The sequence below is a fragment of the Haliotis rubra genome, unplaced genomic scaffold (genome assembly GCF_003918875.1).
Source record: "Haliotis rubra isolate DU_JTF1 unplaced genomic scaffold, ASM391887v1 Scf465, whole genome shotgun sequence".
Taxonomy (NCBI): Eukaryota; Metazoa; Mollusca; class Gastropoda; order Lepetellida; family Haliotidae; genus Haliotis; species Haliotis rubra.
The window spans coordinates 45,565-64,185 of record NW_025767152.1 but is presented as its reverse complement, the minus strand read 5'-3'; the positions used below and the strand labels follow the sequence as shown (position 1 = coordinate 64,185).

Below are 18,621 nucleotides of genomic sequence, written 5' to 3'. Positions count from 1 at the left end.
TGGTCTCTGTTCATGGCCGGTTGGTGTCAGATGAAAATTCAGATGATCAAATAGTTAAACCTGTGGAATCACACTGTAAACCATGGTGCACTGATGAGTTAGTCATCTAAACAATAAGCTACCACACTGCTAGATTCTACATATTTAATAATACTATTAATAGTAAAAAGTAATGGTAAACAAAACTGTCGGCCAGTGTTTGTTAGAAAACGCCATTAGTTAAACATATATAAATCTTAAATGTCAAACAACACCAGCCTTCCTGGTACGGTGTGGGACTTACCTGGTTGGATCTTGTGTTACAATGCTCTCCCCACAGATCTTGGACGTGTTGACATGTAAACCCACTGGAGGGAAGGTGGAAAAATCAGCCAGTGACAGAAGGAATTTCTTGAACCTGTAAAAATAAGAAATAAAGCAATTTCATGAAGTTAGGAGAGTTGCTTCCTTATGGATGTTGGTCATATTACAATGATCTGTAGTCCACAGAGGAAATTCTAAATCAACTCACCTATATACCTTTATGTATCATCCTGCATCCGTCAATAGCTGATATCCCTGGGTCATCACACGCCTGGAACCACTCACGAACCTGTAATGTGTTTAATATCTGTATACCAAGAGTCCAACAGCATGATTAGTATACCATAATTTCAACAAATTAACATGTTAATCAACGATGCCAAATGCTGATCATCATATATTCTAATGCAAGTTGCACCTGACTACATATGAAATAAGTTACATATTTGCACAATTGATCATGCACACCTCTTAAGTAGTTCAAAATTAAAATCAACAACATATCCTTTTATCAAGTTGTCAGCTGAAAACAGCCGTAAACCAACATTCCCGATATTCACCGTAATTTCACGCGACACAACTGTACTCGAGATCTAAACAAGAACAACTTCACTACTAGATATCAATTAGACACAACATGCTAACACTGAAAAAATAAACTGGTACCAATGTGCGATTTGGAGAAATCATACCCGCCTCGATTAACTTTCAGCCTGCAACACTTCTTTCAGACAACAACGTGTAACCTAACTTGAGGCTGAACAGTGAACACACTGACGAGGCCGAAGCCTACCAATTTATTTACGGTAACTGATTAAACAAAACACGTATTCCACATCAAATGACAAATCCGGGTGCATTTCATGATGGTTGATCAATGATGTGGGTGTTTATGCATTCAAGTCAAAACTTCAACCCAGAATATACAAAAGAAACTACTCACCTTGTCACTTGTTTGGTTTCGTCCGCCATTTTGTCGTACAGTGTTTTTCCGGAAATGGTGTTGTCACTCGACTACGATCGGTTTTTGACGGATACAGCCGAGGTAATTATTCCGCTGCATTCTACCGAGTTTCGCATAGCGGCTGTACGCGTGTTCCGCTAACGGCCGCTGTCAAATCCGATAGTACCTATTTTTGTTTGTATATAAACTGCATTAGATTGGAATACAGACGCTATGCTACCAATACGCCATCATTATGATCTCATTCAACGCTTTTTCGTCACATAGATAGGAGGGCCTGAACTATGCAAAATACGTTAATCCACGAACTACTTTCACAAACCTCCATACACGCCATGCGAATCCTACAACGTTAACATTTCATTGATGACGTCGTCGCGAGTTTACATTGTTTGTAAACAAATATGGCTGCCCCATTCTCAAAATTTGTGATTCTGTAAGAATTGATGACACAGGTCGTTACTGCAGTAATTGACTTTGGAAAACATGAAACGGAGTACTTCGTTCAAATTGAAGGTACAGATTATCAGGCACCACGGAAAGGCAATCGTCTAAGGAAGGTACCAACCAAGGATTTCGATCTATCGATCACAATACAGACGACGAATCGATTCCGTTAGGTATCAGAAACTGATATTGATGAGGTGATTACCCTCAATGAAAATAGAAACACAGCTAAAAAAAACCGTCCCCGATTTTGTTGTTCTTTTTAAGATAGAAAGATTTTATTTTAAGCATGAGTTATGTTTGCACTGTATGAGCGACTAGTCACAACCATATGCCGCCGTCATGAACGACCTTCACCTTGGTGTACCGCTAAGCATTCCTACGCGAATGCTCGATTCTCTTCAAATAAATTCACTCTCTTTTTTAGAGTAATGTTAAGAATGACATTATATGATAAAGAGTATTAACCTCGTGTGTTTCCGTATCATTAATATCATATATTAGGAATAAAACTAATGCATGATGCTCGCTAAAGGCTCGCATGATACAATTTTATTGCCAACATATGATATTAATGATTCAAAAATACACTCGGTTAATAATCTCTATATATCCAAGTTCTGATGTAATAAAGGTTTGGCAATGATGTAAAAGAGGCACGAATTCTCAAACAGCAGTTATCATTTTAATTTTTATAGGAACATTACCTGTATTACATCGGAAGTACTCACATCCATCTCCCAAACCATCTGCACCTAGTTAACAGGTATTGAAAATAGTGAGGTCCACTTGATTGTCGCATGAGTGAGAGTTGTGGGATACTATGTACTCCTTAGAGTACATGTATTACTATTGATTGATAGTTGGCAGTGATTTTAACATCATTGAAAACTGAAGATTTAGTTAAAGTGTTGACAACCAATCTGTTGGATTATGTCAATGATGTAATGATTGAGGTAATATTGTTACCATCATTAACATTATGACTCATTATGTTTTATGGGCATTACATGAAGATACGCCAATCTGAATTGGCCAATGAGATATTTCTCAGCCTCGTCTTCCACGTCTTCTACTTGATGTGCTGGTATCCAAGTACCGTCAATTGCGTCCTCCCATTCTTTCACCAGCAAGCGGGATGGCTCATCCCCACGCCTACCATTATAGAGTGTGAGTCTCGCAACCACAAGGGACCGCAACCATGTATACTTTTTGACATGGAACGGTTTGTTGTAACAAAGGCGGGTTAATTCACTTCTAATGTAATCTTTCAGTATTTTGAGAGCATCTTTGTCGGGTAGATTAGTGGGTCTCCTTGCCTTGTCCAGCGAATTAGCCATCTGGCAATATCTTGACTTTGAAAACATTTCGTGTGCCCGAAATCCATAAGCGTATTGAATTTTTCTAATTCCTTACCTGGTTTTCTGTGTTAAACTCTTTCGGGCTTTAATTGTCCTTTGTATGATGGCATTTAAATTGAGCTTTAAATAGTCCATGCTTTTCTTGACCATTTTCCTCCTCTTGTGTGTGCATTTCGATGGCTTCTCGCAAGTTTGGCAAATTTGTCCTAAAGACCATCTCCTCCGGAGTAACAGGCTCAGTACACAGTGTTTTGAACCGTAAGAAAAGCCTTGAGAAGCTCTCGCATTTCAGTCATTACACATGTTTTACTTCCTTGATATTTCCGATTTCCTCAAACAAAAGTGGCGATACCCGACCTGTTGGATTAGCCAATCAGTCCTACAGAGTTCACCGACTTTAGTGTCTCTAAATTTAAGCATAATTTCTTCTCTGAATGTCGAATCCTTGTGTAAGTCAGATACTGCTAGATGTTTTACAGGTATTGGGTCAGCAACATATTTTGAGCACGTTTCCTTGTGTTTATAGAATGTTCTATTGGATAGAAACTTCTTGCATGCAGTGCACATCTTAAGATTGTCATGTATCTTGGGTTGTCGTTCTCTCATGAATTTCGATGGATTTTCAACTTCTTCATTTTTTATTAGGTTCAAATTGAATGCCACCATGCCTTCTCTTCGTTTATGATAAAAAAAAACCTGCCTGTTCCTTTTCTGATGTGGTTAGGATTTCTTTTACCTCCTCTTCCATTTTGTGTACTCTTTGAATGTGGCGTCTTAATTTCCCCCCAAAAAGTCTTCTTGCAATAAATACAAAATCTGTCTGGTTTCTGTGAAAGAAAAAAAAACTTATATACAGTGTACTGGAAAACGTACAAGAGCAGTGCATGTAGGATAAGATGCAAAAGACAAATAGTTTCGAACATGGGCCTAATTCTCCTCCCAGAACCGCATTCAAATATAATAAAAAATATGAGGACTATATCCAACTCTAAGCTAAGTCCAATTCAAAGTACATAATCAACTACTGTCTGCTAATATGCTTTGAAATTTTTCATTTTGTTTACAAGTTGAATGAAGTCATGAGAACTCTCTATGTGATCCGGTGCATTCTGTCTTATTGTCTCTGTTTTTCCTTCTTATGACTTCCAATGATAATTTAAAATCTGCACTTTTGTTATATCAAATAATATTTACATTATACCTAATAATTTTAAAGTGTTGCTCTGTCCCTTTTACAAAGGAACCGTGAGACCTACTTTCATTGCATATCAAATTTCAAGTGTTGCCATGCAATGTTATCAAACTACTGTTGTAACTGTAGTACTGTTCTAAACTGGGTTGTTCTCTGCTCATATTTTCAATTGGTTACTGTTACAATCAATTATGACTCTAAATAAATAAACATTTAAATTTGAATTGTTTTAGGTGTTCATCACTTTCATCCTGCAATATTTCAGAGAGATATTACTTTTGTCTTGTATGATTATTGTACTTGTACTATAACATGACTCACTTAATGAATATAATTTTCTTGTTTGAGTGGCTTTTAGAAGTTGGTGTGATGAACAACGAGGAGAGTTCTATGGATATACAACTTCTTTAATAAAATATGAGCGACATTTCGGTGTAGCTACTAACACCGTTATCAAGCAAATGATGTAAAATACTTAAGGCAAGGTGTATATATACATAGTAAAGTTGAACAGTAAGTGATTGATGTTTGTACAATTAATGCGGTTGATGTACAAGGTATTTACACAAGAAGGCAAATGTTACGCAAACAGGGTAAGCTATGGGGGGATTTTTGGGAGAAAGCCAGTGATATGACAAACAGGAGAATAATGGGATTAAGATTGCTTGGTGATGAGTTGGTTGTAGGCAGTGGGGATGTAATATCCTTGGTCTCTGTTCATGGCCGGTTGGTGTCAGATGAAAATTCAGATGATCAAATAGTTAAACCCGTGGAATCACACTGTAAACCATGGTGCACTGATGAGTTAGTCATCTAAACAATAAGCTACCACACTGCTAGATTCTACATATTTAATAATACTATTAATAGTAAAAGTAATGGTAAACAAAACTGTCGGCCAGTGTTTGTTAGAAAACGCCATTAGTTAAACATATATAACTTTTAAATGTCAAACAACACCAGCCTTCCTGGTACGGTGTGGGACTTACCTGGTTGGATCTTGTGTTACAATGCTCTCCCCACAGATCTTGGACGTGTTGACATGTAAACCCACTGGAGGGAAGGTGGAAAAATCAGCAGCCAGTGACAGAAGGAATTTCTTGAACCTGTAAAAATAAGAAATAAAGCAATTTCATGAAGTTAGGAGAGTTGCTTCCTTATGGATGTTGGTCATATTACAATGATCTGTAGTCCACAGAGGAAATTCTAAATCAACTCACCTATATACCTTTATGTATCATCCTGCATCCGTCAATAGCTGATATCCCTGGGTCATCACACGCCTGGAACCACTCACGAACCTGTAATGTGTTTAATATCTGTATACCAAGAGTCCAACAGCATGATTAGTATACCATAATTTCAACAAATTAACATGTTAATCAACGATGCCAAATGCTGATCATCATATATTCTAATGCAAGTTGCACCTGACTACATATGAAATAAGTTACATATTTGCACAATTGATCATGCACACCTCTTAAGTAGTTCAAAATTAAAATCAACAACATATCCTTTTATCAAGTTGTCAGCTGAAAACAGCCGTAAACCAACATTCCCGATATTCACCGTAATTTCACGCGACACAACTGTACTCGAGATCTAAACAAGAACAACTTCACTACTAGATATCAATTAGACACAACATGCTAACACTGAAAAAATAAACTGGTACCAATGTGCGATTTGGAGAAATCATACCAGCCTCGATTAACTTTCAGCCTGCAACACTTCTTTCAGACACAACTGTGTAACCTAACTTGAGGCTGAACAGTGAACACACTGACGAGGCCGAAGCCTACCAATTTATTTACGGTAACTGATTAAACAAAACACGTATTCCACATCAAATGACAAATCCGGGTGCATTTCATGATGGTTGATCAATGATGTGGGTGTTTATGCATTCAAGTCAAAACTTCAACCCAGAATATACAAAAGAAACTACTCACCTTGTCACTTGTTTGGTTTCGTCCGCCATTTTGTCGTACAGTGTTTTTCCGGAAATGGTGTTGTCACTCGACTACGATCGGTTTTTGACGGATACAGCCGAGGTAATTATTCCGCTGCATTCTACCGAGTTTCGCATAGCGGCTGTACGCGTGTTCCGCTAACGGCCGCTGTCAAATCCGATAGTACCTATTTTTGTTTGTATATAAACTGCATTAGATTGGAATACAGACGCTATGCTACCAATACGCCATCATTATGATCTCATTCAACGCTTTTTCGTCACACAGATAGGAGGGCCTGAACTATGCAAATTACGTTAATCCACGAACTACTTTCACAAACCTCCATACACGCCATGCGAATCCTACAACGTTAACATTTCATTGATGACGTCGTCGCGAGTTTACATTGTTTGTAAACAAACATGGCTTCCCCCATTCTCAAAATTTGTGATTCTGTAAGAATTGATGACACAGGTCGTTACTGCAGTAATTGACTTTGGAAAACATGAAACGGAGTACTTCGTTCAAATTGAAGGTACGGATTATCAGGCACCACTGAAAGGCAATCGTCTAAGGAAGGTACCAACCAAGGATTTCGATCTATCGATCACAATACAGACGACTAATCGATTCCGTTAGGTATCAGAAACTGATATTGATGAGGTGATTACCCTCAATGAAAATAGAAACACAGCTAAAAAAAACCGTCCCCGATTTTGTTGTTCTTTTTAAGATAGAAAGATTTTATTTTAAGCATGAGTTATGTTTGCACTGTATGAGCGACTAGTCACAACCATATGCCGCCGTCATGAACGACCTTCACCTTGGTGTACCGCTAAGTATTCCCACGCGAATGCTCGATTCTCTTCAAATAAATTCACTCTCTTTTTAGAGTAATGTTAAGAATGACATTATATGATAAAGAGATTATTAACCTCGTGTGTTTCTGTATCATTAATATCATATATTAGGAATAAAACTTATGCATGATCCTCGCTAAAGGCTCGCATGATACAATTTTTATTGCCAACATATGATATTAATGATTCAGAAATACACTCGGTACGTAATCTCTATATATCCAAGTTCTGATGTAATAAAGGTTTGGCAATGATGTAAAAGAGGCACGAATTCTCAAACAGCAGTTATCATTTTAATTTTTTTATAGGAACACTACCTGTATTACATCGGAAGTACTCACATCCTTCTCCCAAACCATCTGCACCTAGTTAACAGGTATGGAAAATAGTGAGGTCCACTTGATTGTCGCATGAGTGAGAGTTGTGGGATACTATGTACTCCTTAGAGTACATGTATTACTATTGATTGATAGTTGGCAGTGATTTTAACATCATTGAAAACTGAAGATTTAGTTAAAGTGTTGACAACCAATCTGTTGGATTATGTCAATGATGTAATGATTGAGGTAATATTCTTACCATCATTAACATTATGACTCATTATGTTTTTATGGGCATTACATGAAGATACGCCAATCTGAATTGGCCAATGAGATATTTCTCAGCCTCGTCTTCCACGTCTTCTACTTGATGTGCTGGTATCCAAGTACCGTCAATTGCGTCCTCCCATTCTTTCACCAGCAAGCGGGATGGCTCATCCCCACGCCTACCATTATAGAGTGTGAGTCTCGCAACCACAAGGGACCGCAACCATGTATACTTTTTGACATGGAACGGTTTGTTGTAACAAAGGCGGGTTAATTCACTTCTAATGTAATCTTTCAGTATTTTGAGAGCATCTTTGTCGGGTAGATTAGTGGGTCTCCTTGCCTTGTCCAGCGAATTAGCCATCTGGCAATATCTTGACTTTGAAAACATTTCGTGTGCCCGAAATCCATAAGCGTATTCGAATTTTTCTATCCTACATGGTTTCTGTGTTAAACTCTTTCGGGCTTTAATTGTCCTTTGTATGATGGCATTTAAATTGAGCTTTAAATAGTCCATGCTTTTCTTGACCATTTTCCTCCTCTTGTGTGTGCATTTCGATGGCTTCTCGCAAGTTTGGCAAATTTGTCCTAAAGACCATCTCCTCCGGAGTAACAGGCTCAGTACACAGTGTTTTGAACCGTAAGAAAAGCCTTGAGAAGCTCTCGCATTTCAGTCATTACACATGTTTTTACTTCCTTGATATTTCCGATTTCCTCAAACAAAAGTGGCGATACCCGACCTGTTGGATTAGCCAATCAGTCCTACAGAGTTCACCGACTTTAGTGTCTCTAAATTTAAGCATAATTTCTTCTCTGAATGTCGAATCCTTGTGTAAGTCAGATACTGCTAGATGTTTTACAGGTATTGGGTCAGCAACATATTTTGAGCACGTTTCCTTGTGTTTATAGAATGTTCTATTGGATAGAAACTTCTTGCATGCAGTGCACATCTTAAGATTGTCATGTATCTTGGGTTGTCGTTCTCTCATGAATTTCGATGGATTTTCAACTTCTTCATTTTTTATTAGGTTCAAATTGAATGCCACCATGCCTTCTCTTCGTTTATGATAAAAAACCTGCCTGTTCCTTTTCTGATGTGGTTAGGATTTCTTTTACCTCCTCTTCCATTTTGTGTACTCTTTGAATGTGGCGTCTTAATTTCCCCAAAAAAGTCTTCTTGCAATAAATACAAAATCTGTCTGGTTTCTGTGAAAGAAAAACTTATATACAGTGTACTGGAAAACGTACAAGAGCAGTGCATGTAGGATAAGATGCAAAAAGACAAATAGTTTTGAACATGGGCCTAATTCTCCTCCCAGAACCGCATTCAAATATAATAAAAAATATGAGGACTATATCCAACTCTAAGCTAAGTCCAATTCAAAGTACATAATCAACTACTGTCTGCTAATATGCTTTGAAATTTTTGTTTTTCATTTTGTTTACAAGTTGAATGAAGTCATGAGAACTCTCTATGTGATCCGGTGCATTCCTGTCTTATTGTCTCTGTTTTTCCTTCTTATGACTTTCAATGATAATTTAAAATCTGCACTTTTGTTATATCAAATAATATTTACATTATACCTAATAATTTTAAAGTGTTGCTTTGTCCCTTTGACAAAGGAACCGTGAGACCTACTTTCATTGCATATCAAATTTCAAGTGTTGCCATGCAATGTTATCAAACTACTGTTGTAACTGTAGTACTGTTCTAAACTGGGTTGTTCTCTGCTCATATTTTCAATTGGTTACTGTTACAATCAATTATAACGCTAAATAAATAAACATTTAAATTTGGATTGTTTTTGTGTTCGTCACTTTCATCCTGCAATATTTCAGAGAGATATTACTTTTGTCTTGTATGATTATTGAACTTGTACTATAACATGACTCACTTTATGAATATAATTTTCTTGTTTGAGTGGCATTTAGAAGTTGGTGTGATGAACAACGAGGAGAGTTCTATGGATATACAACTTATTTAATAAAATATGAGCGTCATTTCGGTGTAGCTACTAACACCGTTATCAAGCAAATGATGTACAATACTAAAGGCAAAGGATATATATATACATAGTAAAGTTGAACAGTAAGTGATTGATGTTTGTACAATTAATGCGGTTGATGTACAAGGTGTTTACACAAGAAGGCAAATGGTACGCAAACAGAGTAAGCTATGGGGGGATTATTGGGAGGAAGCCAGTGATATGACAGACAGGAGAATAATGGGATTATGATTGCTTGGTGATGAGTTGGTTGTAGGCAGTGGGGATGTAATATCCTTGGTCTCTGTTCAAGGCCGGTTGGAGTCTGTTGATGTGAATGGCTTCTAGTAGCCTTCTGATCTTGTGGTGGGTGTCATTACTGATGAGTACACTGATGCTGTTCCATAGGATGTTGTGGTCTGGGTGAGGTTGGGTGTGGTCAGAGATGGCGGATTTGGAGTCTTTCTTCCTCACAGAGGATTGATGCAACGACCCATATGTTAAGGTAATAACGTTACCATAACTGAATTGCCAGCCATCTGTTACCATAACTGAGTCTTATATCACTTATATATACATTATGTGTGTGTGTGTGTAATGTGATTACCAAGGCTATCATAGTGATGTCCTGTAAATGTATGCGCGTGTGTGCAATAGTACACATGTGCAGGTATTTGTGCACATGTACATGCCTGTGTAGTGTTCTTGTGTGCGTTGTTATTTTCTCCGGGAATACTTTTGAGGGTGAAGGGAGTATTGTTATTTCACAGGGTGTACACGAAGTGTGGTCTCTCCAACTCCTGGAGTATTGTTCTGCTTTGCCACACACATGGAGCTTGAGGTATAATGAGGTCTCATGAACATTGATCACTAATGCATTAGCATGTATGAATATATAAAAACTGATGCGAAAATAACGTGTCACAATTTAATTATGGAAATGCTATAGGCCTAATGTCCAGGAACTTTTTGCATTGTGGCCAGATTCAACAATTTCATTGAGAAAATTCAACATTCAATTATCATGAAAAATGCTAAGGATGAAATATGAAGAAGAAAAATTCGAGAACTTAAAATTTGAAATGCCTTGCCAATGGGCAGGCGTTACCAATGCAATCGTGACCATTGTAATTGTTTGCATATGTCAAAACCCTCCCCCTCTAAACAAAAACAAATAATAAATAAAATAAAATGAATTAAATAAATATCTCTATATAAAAATAAACAATCTTTTAATTAAAAACTAAAAATAGTAACTTTTTAAAAAAAGAAATAAACGGACTATTGCTGTCCCAAGCACTCTTTCACCTATGAGGACATGGATGGTCGTGTTCGTTTAGTTAGGGTTTAAGATGTCACGACGGATTGGACTAGCATGTACAAACATATAGGTAAATATAACAGATAAAAATACATCCGATAATAGATTTCGATAAATACTTTATTTCAATTAATACAACTTACACTATAACTGATGAAAATATACCATCTCCAGGGTTTGTGAAAAGAACAAACGGAAAAAGTTGACTCTGAGGAATGAAAGAATATTGCTTTACTCCGTAACATTGATTTTTCAGCTATTCGCAGCGAGAACCAAGATAAACGAAGGAACGTCCACGCCAAACAGGTTTCATTAGTCGTAGAAGGCAAACTGGACTTGAAATTAGAAGAATATACACACTACCACTGATATACAAGTGGACAGGCTGTTATCATACGTCTCTTCCTGTTGACTCTTCTCTTTGTGCTTTTAAGGACGCCTAATCCAGCGGTTTTCTCCCCAATAATATGGCTACTGAAAACAGTGCTGTTAGTCTTGGGTGTTCATCTTCTGAAGACCATCCGTAAAACCTTCTGAGGCTGAAAATCCAAGCAAAGCATGTCACTCGTACAGTGGTTCTATTTCTACCCAGTAGGCAATTAATATGTAGCTTATGGGAACTATCAATATCCGTATGCATTGAAAGCTTTATATATTTACATATTCACAATATCCAATAGACGTTATGTGGGTACTTCGTCATGTCTTCATAAACCGTAACCAGTACCCACAAAACCTAGTCAACAAAACCATCAAGATCACCCTTAATCCAAAAGACAAACCACCACGTCAGCAATCAGTCCCGTTCATCATCAGCATACCATACATCGATACAACTGGGTACCATATCCGCAGACTACTAAAGAAGCCAGCCAACACAGATGTTGTGTTGCAGAGTGGCACATCAATTCAGCACATTCTACAAACCAACAGTAAACCAGCTACCAGCAACAAAGAAGACCCTTCAGGCGTTGTCTACCACATTCAATTCAATTCCACAAAAGACTCCTAATCAGCCATTTCCGACCCAAGCCCATCTAAACCATACCATACTTTGGAACAACATCAGCATCTTTGAAGCTAACCGGTCAGATTACAAGATAAGAAAACACTTAATGGCAAGAATTTTTATGGATATCACCTTCTTTATTGTGATGGACACGACGTTTCGGAGTATATTCTTACTCCATCATCAGAAGCTGACATCCATAAAAATTCTTGCTTTTATATGTATCACTAAATGCCGTTGAGAGACTCCATGAAAACTCTTAGAGGCAATCAACATCAAACGACTCAGCCCGAACACCAACAGAGTTCGGGGCAATTACATCCCTACAGTTTACGATCAACTAATCAAGGATAATCAAGAATAAACAATTCACCATCCTTTATTCATCTGGCTTCAACCATGTCCGTAATCACAACAAGCTCGGTTATGTCAACACACTGTACATCAACCGTTTCAATTGTATAAACTCAAATACCCGTCATGTATATATTTCTCCTTGTGCATATGTTCTGTATCATTTGCTTGATAACGATGATAGGATCTAGACCGCATCTACATGTATTTGCAATAAAGAAGTCTATCTCTTCGACAAAAAGAAACGTACAAAGACAGTTTTTTTATATCGTGATGATCATACAATGCAGAAAATCAAGGTGAATGAGCAACGTAATCCATATAGTATTGTATATGTAGATGGGGTAGTAACTGGTTGAATGGATCACTCTATGGATATAGGAAAACAAGGACACAATGAAAAGATAACAGAAGTTATTTTTGACAAACATTTGTTTATTAAGGCCTTTGGTGTTGTTTGTCACATCCTATTCACCGATGACGTCACTGGAAGGAACCGAAGTCAATATCGGGTGTGACCACCGTTTGCATTCACAACTGCAGCACACCTCCTGACCATAGAGTGCACGAGGCGATTCACATAGGCCATAGGAATCCGAGCCCACACCCTCAGGAACGCTGTGCGTAGTTGGTCCGCAGTTGTTGGCCTTGGTCTAATGTCATTGAGGCATCTTTGGATCTCATCCCACAAATGCTCTATTGGGTTGAGGTCTGGGCTCAGGGCTGGCCAAGGCATGGTTTCCACATTATGCTGCTGCAGAAATGCTCTAGTGAGTCTGGCGGTATGTGCACGCGCATTGTCCTGCTGGAAAACATGACGCCGATGACGTGCAAAAACGGCACAACATGGGGTCGTAGGACTTGGTCGATGTACCGTGCAGCTGTCACACCATTCCCTCTTCCTGGACCGAGATTCTGGAAGATAACCGGACCGATTTTCTGTTTAAGTCCGATTCGACCCCAAACCATAATGCTCTGACCACCCCAAGCGTTTCTCTCCATCACACACTCATCATTAAAGCGTTCTCCTCTTAGACGCCAGACCCTAGTCCTCCCATCAGCCACAGATACGCAATAGCGACTTTCATCAGAGAAGATAACAGTTCTCCACTGTCTCTGATGCAAGTGTTGTCGCTGTTGTGCCCAGTGTAGACGTTCGCGGCGGTGACGTTGCGTTAGCACTGGACCCAGGGCAGGACGTCTACAGCACAGGTTGCGGGCTTGAAGGCGTCGCCGAACGGTGCGGTCACTGATTGCTCTTTGGTGGGTGCCAATGGTGTTTCGAGCTGTCTCTGTTGCCATGTTGAACCGGTCTTGCAAGTGGTGACGGACGATCTGTCTGTCCTGGCGACGGATGGTTACCAGGGTACGACCACTACGTGGACGGTCATCTGTGCTGTTGGTGGTGTTGAACCGTTGACGGAGACGTTCAATTGTTCTTACAGAACAATTGAAGTCATTGGCGATGACAGTAGCACGTTGACCTGCGTGGAGACGTCCGATGGCCTGTTGTCGTTGATCCCTTGTTAACCTCGGCATAGCTGCTGTAGTCTGGAAACGACTAAAGGATCGGTAGTCAAGCTGGGAATTAATACCCTGTATGCGCACGAGATGCACGTGCAGTGTGCTTTCAATGTTGTGTTTGGTTGAGCTGTTCCTTGTCCAAAAACAGTGAAATTTTTTGAAACCATCCAAAAAGTTGGTGTGTTGTACAAACTTATCATCTAGTGTTCGAATCATGTTTTTTTAAATGTTGTTTTCAGTCATCAAGTGACAACTAGTTAATCAAAATACATCATTGATACCAAATCCATAATCTGAAAAATACGACGTTTCTTTTGCCTTTCAGTATATGTACAATTTTGGTCGTCAGACGTGACAGAAACGACCCGAGGCCACGCTTTGCAACACGGTTAACTGCATGTCCTTGTTGCCAACGCTTGACTTTACAACATTCATTCAGACACACCAAATACAAGGAGACTTAAAACATGCAAGCCATGAAATTGTCTTGTTTCATCATTAAAACGTCAAGTGAAAGTGAGAAAATACCTCTGCGAGTCCTCAAATGGAAGTTTAACATCCTTGTATCCGCCAATTGCCATCAGGTTGCCGGCATGAAAAAAGTCCGCCAAATACGTCGAGATAAACTGAATGGGAAAGTGCCATTGACACCATTGTGTTACAAAATGTAAATAAGTGAGTTAAGATTTAGTTTCGAATCGGCAACATACGAGCCAATGTTTATGCAGTTATATAATTGGCCCCCAACAACCTCTGCTATTCTTCATGTGATTATATCGGCATGTTGGTCAGAACAGTTCGTGTATTTGGCGACACGATGATCATTATGATGTCACACGGGTTTGTCTGGTATGATTACTAACAGCAGGATTACTAACAGTAAGATTACTAACCAACATTTTGCTCGTTCAACAACTAACAAGCAAGGATGGAATTTGTTTTTGTGTGTCTATATTTAACTGAGAAATATCAATGCTCAGCTGTGCCGGTTTCTTTCAATACCTTTTCGAGGATTTCCTGGGCTCCAGGTTCCCGAAGTGTTGCCCAACCATACGTGTAGACAGCCAAACACCCACCAGGCGACAGCACCCGCTCAACTTCCCTGTAAAACTCCTGAATATTAAACCAGTGTAAGCTACTCGCAGCAGTAACCAGATCTACCGAATTTGGATCAAGAAACGACAAATTTTCCGCCGTCGACTGTCTGAATTCCAAATTTGCCACATTTTTAGGCGCTTGTTTCAACTGTTGCTCACTGACATCCAGACCGATAACTTTCTCAAAACGGCCCACCAAAGGGAGAGTACTCTGATGTCCAGTTCCGCACGCAACATCTACTGCCAGCTTGAATTTTCCTCCGCCGGCTTGACAGAATTTGAAGATGAGATCCAACACCTTGTCAGAGTAGCGAGGGCGAGCCACAGCATAGATCTTCGCGTGTTTCGCGCCCTCGAAAAAGCGATGGCTCATGGTCTTTAGCAGGTTTACCCAGACACGATACAGGTGATGTGACAACCGCAAAGTCCTTCAGTCTACTGATCAGGTATTAATTTAAAACACACATATGTAGGCACACGCGTCGCGGTTCAACAATTTGGGTCTCGGGAGATGCGTAGCTGCGTTTAGGTGATACAAACCATTTCGGCTTATAAACGTTTAAGTACGGGAACATCAAACCTAATTATAACCAGTGTCTTCATGATTGCTGAAATGGTAGATAAGTATTATAACATACACATATTAGGACAGCTTGACGTTGTGTCTTGTCTAAAGCTTACGTGTGGACTTGAATTGAACCGTTGTTGGAGACGATGTCTTTCATATATTCCATGCCCTTTTTTTATCCATGAGACAAACAACCCAATGTCGGTAACAGGTACAAAACTAAGAAGTGGCAAGCACATAAAATCATCAACGCTTTCACTAATTTTAGAATGGAAACATGATTAGCATGAAACAACAACTTTCTAAAGAATGTTTTTAATATTCTTGGAGCAGGATTGTATTTTTTCCACTTGAAAGCTGACTAGGTTAATGTCACCAAAAGGTGATAGTGTCTCGAATGCTAGGTGCCGCCACAACCCTTTCGATGTCAGTAATCTCCTTATCCATTTGATTTTCATGTACATACAGAATGATATAACATCCATCATTTTTAAGCCACCCTTACAGTAGTCGTTTATCAACATTTTCCTTTGGATTTTATCGCGCTTCCCACCCCAAATAACGTAAAAAGTATAGTTTCAATCGTTGGAAGAAGAGTTTAGACGGATGAGGGAGGGCGATAAACAAGTGTGTAAAAAGGGGATAATTTGAGTTTTAATAATCGTTATTCTGCCTATCGAAGTAAATGATCTATGTGACCACGAGAATAATAATTATTTCTAATTTTTGAAAACTGCGGTTCGAAATTTTATGAAATCATTTCTTCTAAATTGGTTGAACAAATTATTCCCAGGATTTAAATTGGACCAGCGAAGAGGTATATGTGGACAGAGTTGTTCATTAGTGTCTCGTTTGGACCCTATCCAGACAGCTATCGTTTAGATTTAAACCAGAGACTATTGCAAATGTTTTAATAATATGAATTGATCTGACAGTCCTCGTTCAGATCCATCTAAAGTGAAATTCATATTATCTGCGTATTGGAAGATGAGATATTCCATATATTTTATAGTAATACTATTGATATTCTTATTTGATTAATTGCAATGGCCGATAATTCGACACATGTAACAAAAATATATGGCGCTACTGGGTATCCTTGACGACATCCGCGTCCAAGGAAAAGAAGTTTGACAACGAACCCGATAAAATTGGAGCTCTACAGCTATTACGCCGAAAGAGTTTAATCCAATTTCTAAGTACAGGGTCAAAATTAAATACTTCAAGTTCCTTGCCAATAAAGTCCAGTTCGACAGTATCGAATGCCTTCTCAAAATCTATTGCAACTAAAAGACCGGGTAGTTTATATTATTCACAGTAATTCATTAAGTCATATAATATTCTAGTATTTTCTCCTAACAATTTATTTTATAAGAAGCCTGTTTGAGTTTCACTTATTATCTCAGAAAGGACTTCTTTCAGTTGTGAAGCTATGGCACCAGATGCAATTTTGTAATCGACATTTAGAAGACTTATAGGTCGCCAATTTTTTAAATATCGCCTATCACGAGAGTCTTCAGGCAAACACGTTACGATACCTTGTATGCATATGTAATGGATCGCCAAAGAAATACACTTTGTCTTTCCAGAAAAATATATAAAACTCTGCAGTGAAGCCATCCGATCCAGGACTCTTTCGATTCTTCATATTATTTAAGGCTCGAGCACATTCGTCTAGCGTAAGTGGATTTTCACAAAATTCGAGTTTATCATTTGATAATTTCTGGTCATTATTATTCGTAAATACATCTTGGTAATCTTGCCTATCTTTTGCGTGTTTACTTGGATATAAATTGCGATAATACTCTGAACATTTTCTCAATGTCTTCCTTTTCCGTCAGAATCTCATTTTTGTGTTATTATTTTATTCATGTTCTTTTTAATATAGTTTCTCTTTTCTAAATTCATAAAATATTCAGTATTATTTTCTCCCTCTTCATACCATTTGGCCGTGCTTCTAAATCTGATTCCTTTTACCTTTGCTGTCCCAAGTTTCGGACCCGTGAAGATCCGGGGTAGAATAGGTCTTCAGCAACCCATGCTTGCCACGGAAGGCGACTATGCTTGTCGTAAGAGGCGACTAACGGGATCGGGTGGTCAGGCTCGCTGACTTGGTTGACACATGTCATCGGTTTCTAATTGCGCAGATCGATGCTCATGCTGTTGATCACTGGACTGTCTGGTCCAGACTCGATTATTTACAGACCGCCGCCATATAGCTGGAATATTGCTGAGTGCGGCGTAAAACTAAACTCACTCACTCACTCGCCTAATAGTTTCGAGTCTTTCTTTTTTTTTTAACACATTTTTTATGATCATCACTACTTAATGTTGAGATCTAGCCTCCATTTCATAGATTTCACGTTCCAGCGTCCTTCTTCTTTTTCAGTTTGTTTTTTCAGTATAATTGAATATTCAATTGTCTAAGTTCTTATCTTCAGTTTTAATATTTCGAAAAATACTTGATACTTTACTGCTCATTCAATAGTTTCTAAATTGTCGATGATTCCAGTGATACAATATCCGGCCACTGTATCGCGTATTATTTTCTTGACGTGTGTCACTTAATCATTGTCATACAGTAAAGATGAGTTGAACTTCCACTAACCCGGTCCACGTTCTACTGGACTAAGGGCAAGTTCTAAGGAAATAATAGAATGATCTGGAGCCGTATTAATAAAGATTCTAAGAGTGAAAAATAATTCTTAACTCAGGTTAATTCTAAGAATTTTTAATCTTAAATGTAAGATTTTTCTTAAGTCATATTAATAAAGTGATTTTACTCTTAGAATTACTCTTAACTTTACAAAAAGTTAGGAGTCTTCAGCATGTACTATTTCTTACCTGAGAAGAGATGGCTGTTCAGAGAGTTTTTCGACCACGAAAAGATGTATTTAATGAGTATAATGATCCTGAATTGATATCTCGGTACCGCCTGGACAGTGGTGGCATGAGGTCTGTGACCGATTTGGTGAGAAATTAGCTAACGTCTCCAACCAAGCGGAATATGGCGATAGACGCTGACAGCAAAGTTGCAATTACCCTTCGGTACCTTGCCACAGGAAAAATGCACCTTTGCAACGGAGATGAC

The 18,621-nt window shown here is 38.6% G+C and overlaps 1 protein-coding gene and 1 long non-coding RNA gene across 2 annotated transcripts; both read right to left on the bottom strand.

Annotated features, from left to right (window-relative positions):
* Positions 1 to 279: 279 nt before the first annotated feature.
* LOC124290443 lies at positions 280 to 1,541 on the bottom strand. The gene is made up of 3 exons (XR_006901929.1): positions 1,247 to 1,541; positions 512 to 592; positions 280 to 397 (listed from the first exon to the last, which is right to left on the bottom strand). It is a non-coding gene; the product is annotated as an uncharacterized LOC124290443 (long non-coding RNA).
* Positions 1,542 to 7,685: 6,144 nt separating this feature from the next.
* Positions 7,686 to 15,378, bottom strand: LOC124290425. Its single transcript, XM_046727125.1, has 6 exons — positions 14,868 to 15,378; positions 14,394 to 14,491; positions 13,547 to 13,998; positions 12,890 to 13,064; positions 8,269 to 8,323; positions 7,686 to 8,036 (listed from the first exon to the last, which is right to left on the bottom strand). The coding sequence occupies exons 1-6, from the start codon at positions 15,333 to 15,335 to the stop codon at positions 7,686 to 7,688; spliced, it is 1,599 nt and encodes a 532-aa protein (XP_046583081.1). The 5' UTR covers positions 15,336 to 15,378.
* Between the last annotated feature and the right edge of the window lie 3,243 nt (positions 15,379 to 18,621).

What these genes read in the sequence shown, in the direction of transcription:
- LOC124290425 (XM_046727125.1), bottom strand. Translation starts at nt 15,335, where the DNA reads ATGAGCCATCGCTTTTTCGAGGGCGCGAAACACGCGAAGATCTATGCT. An exon ending in CCCAGGAAATCCTCGAAAAG is followed by an intron (nt 14,492 to 14,867) that starts GTATTGAAAGAA and finishes TTTCCCATTCAG; the next exon opens with TTTATCTCGACGTATTTGGC. An exon ending in CTGTTACTCCGGAGGAGATG is followed by an intron (nt 8,037 to 8,268) that starts GTCTTTAGGACA and finishes AGATATTGCCAG; the next exon opens with ATGGCTAATTCGCTGGACAA.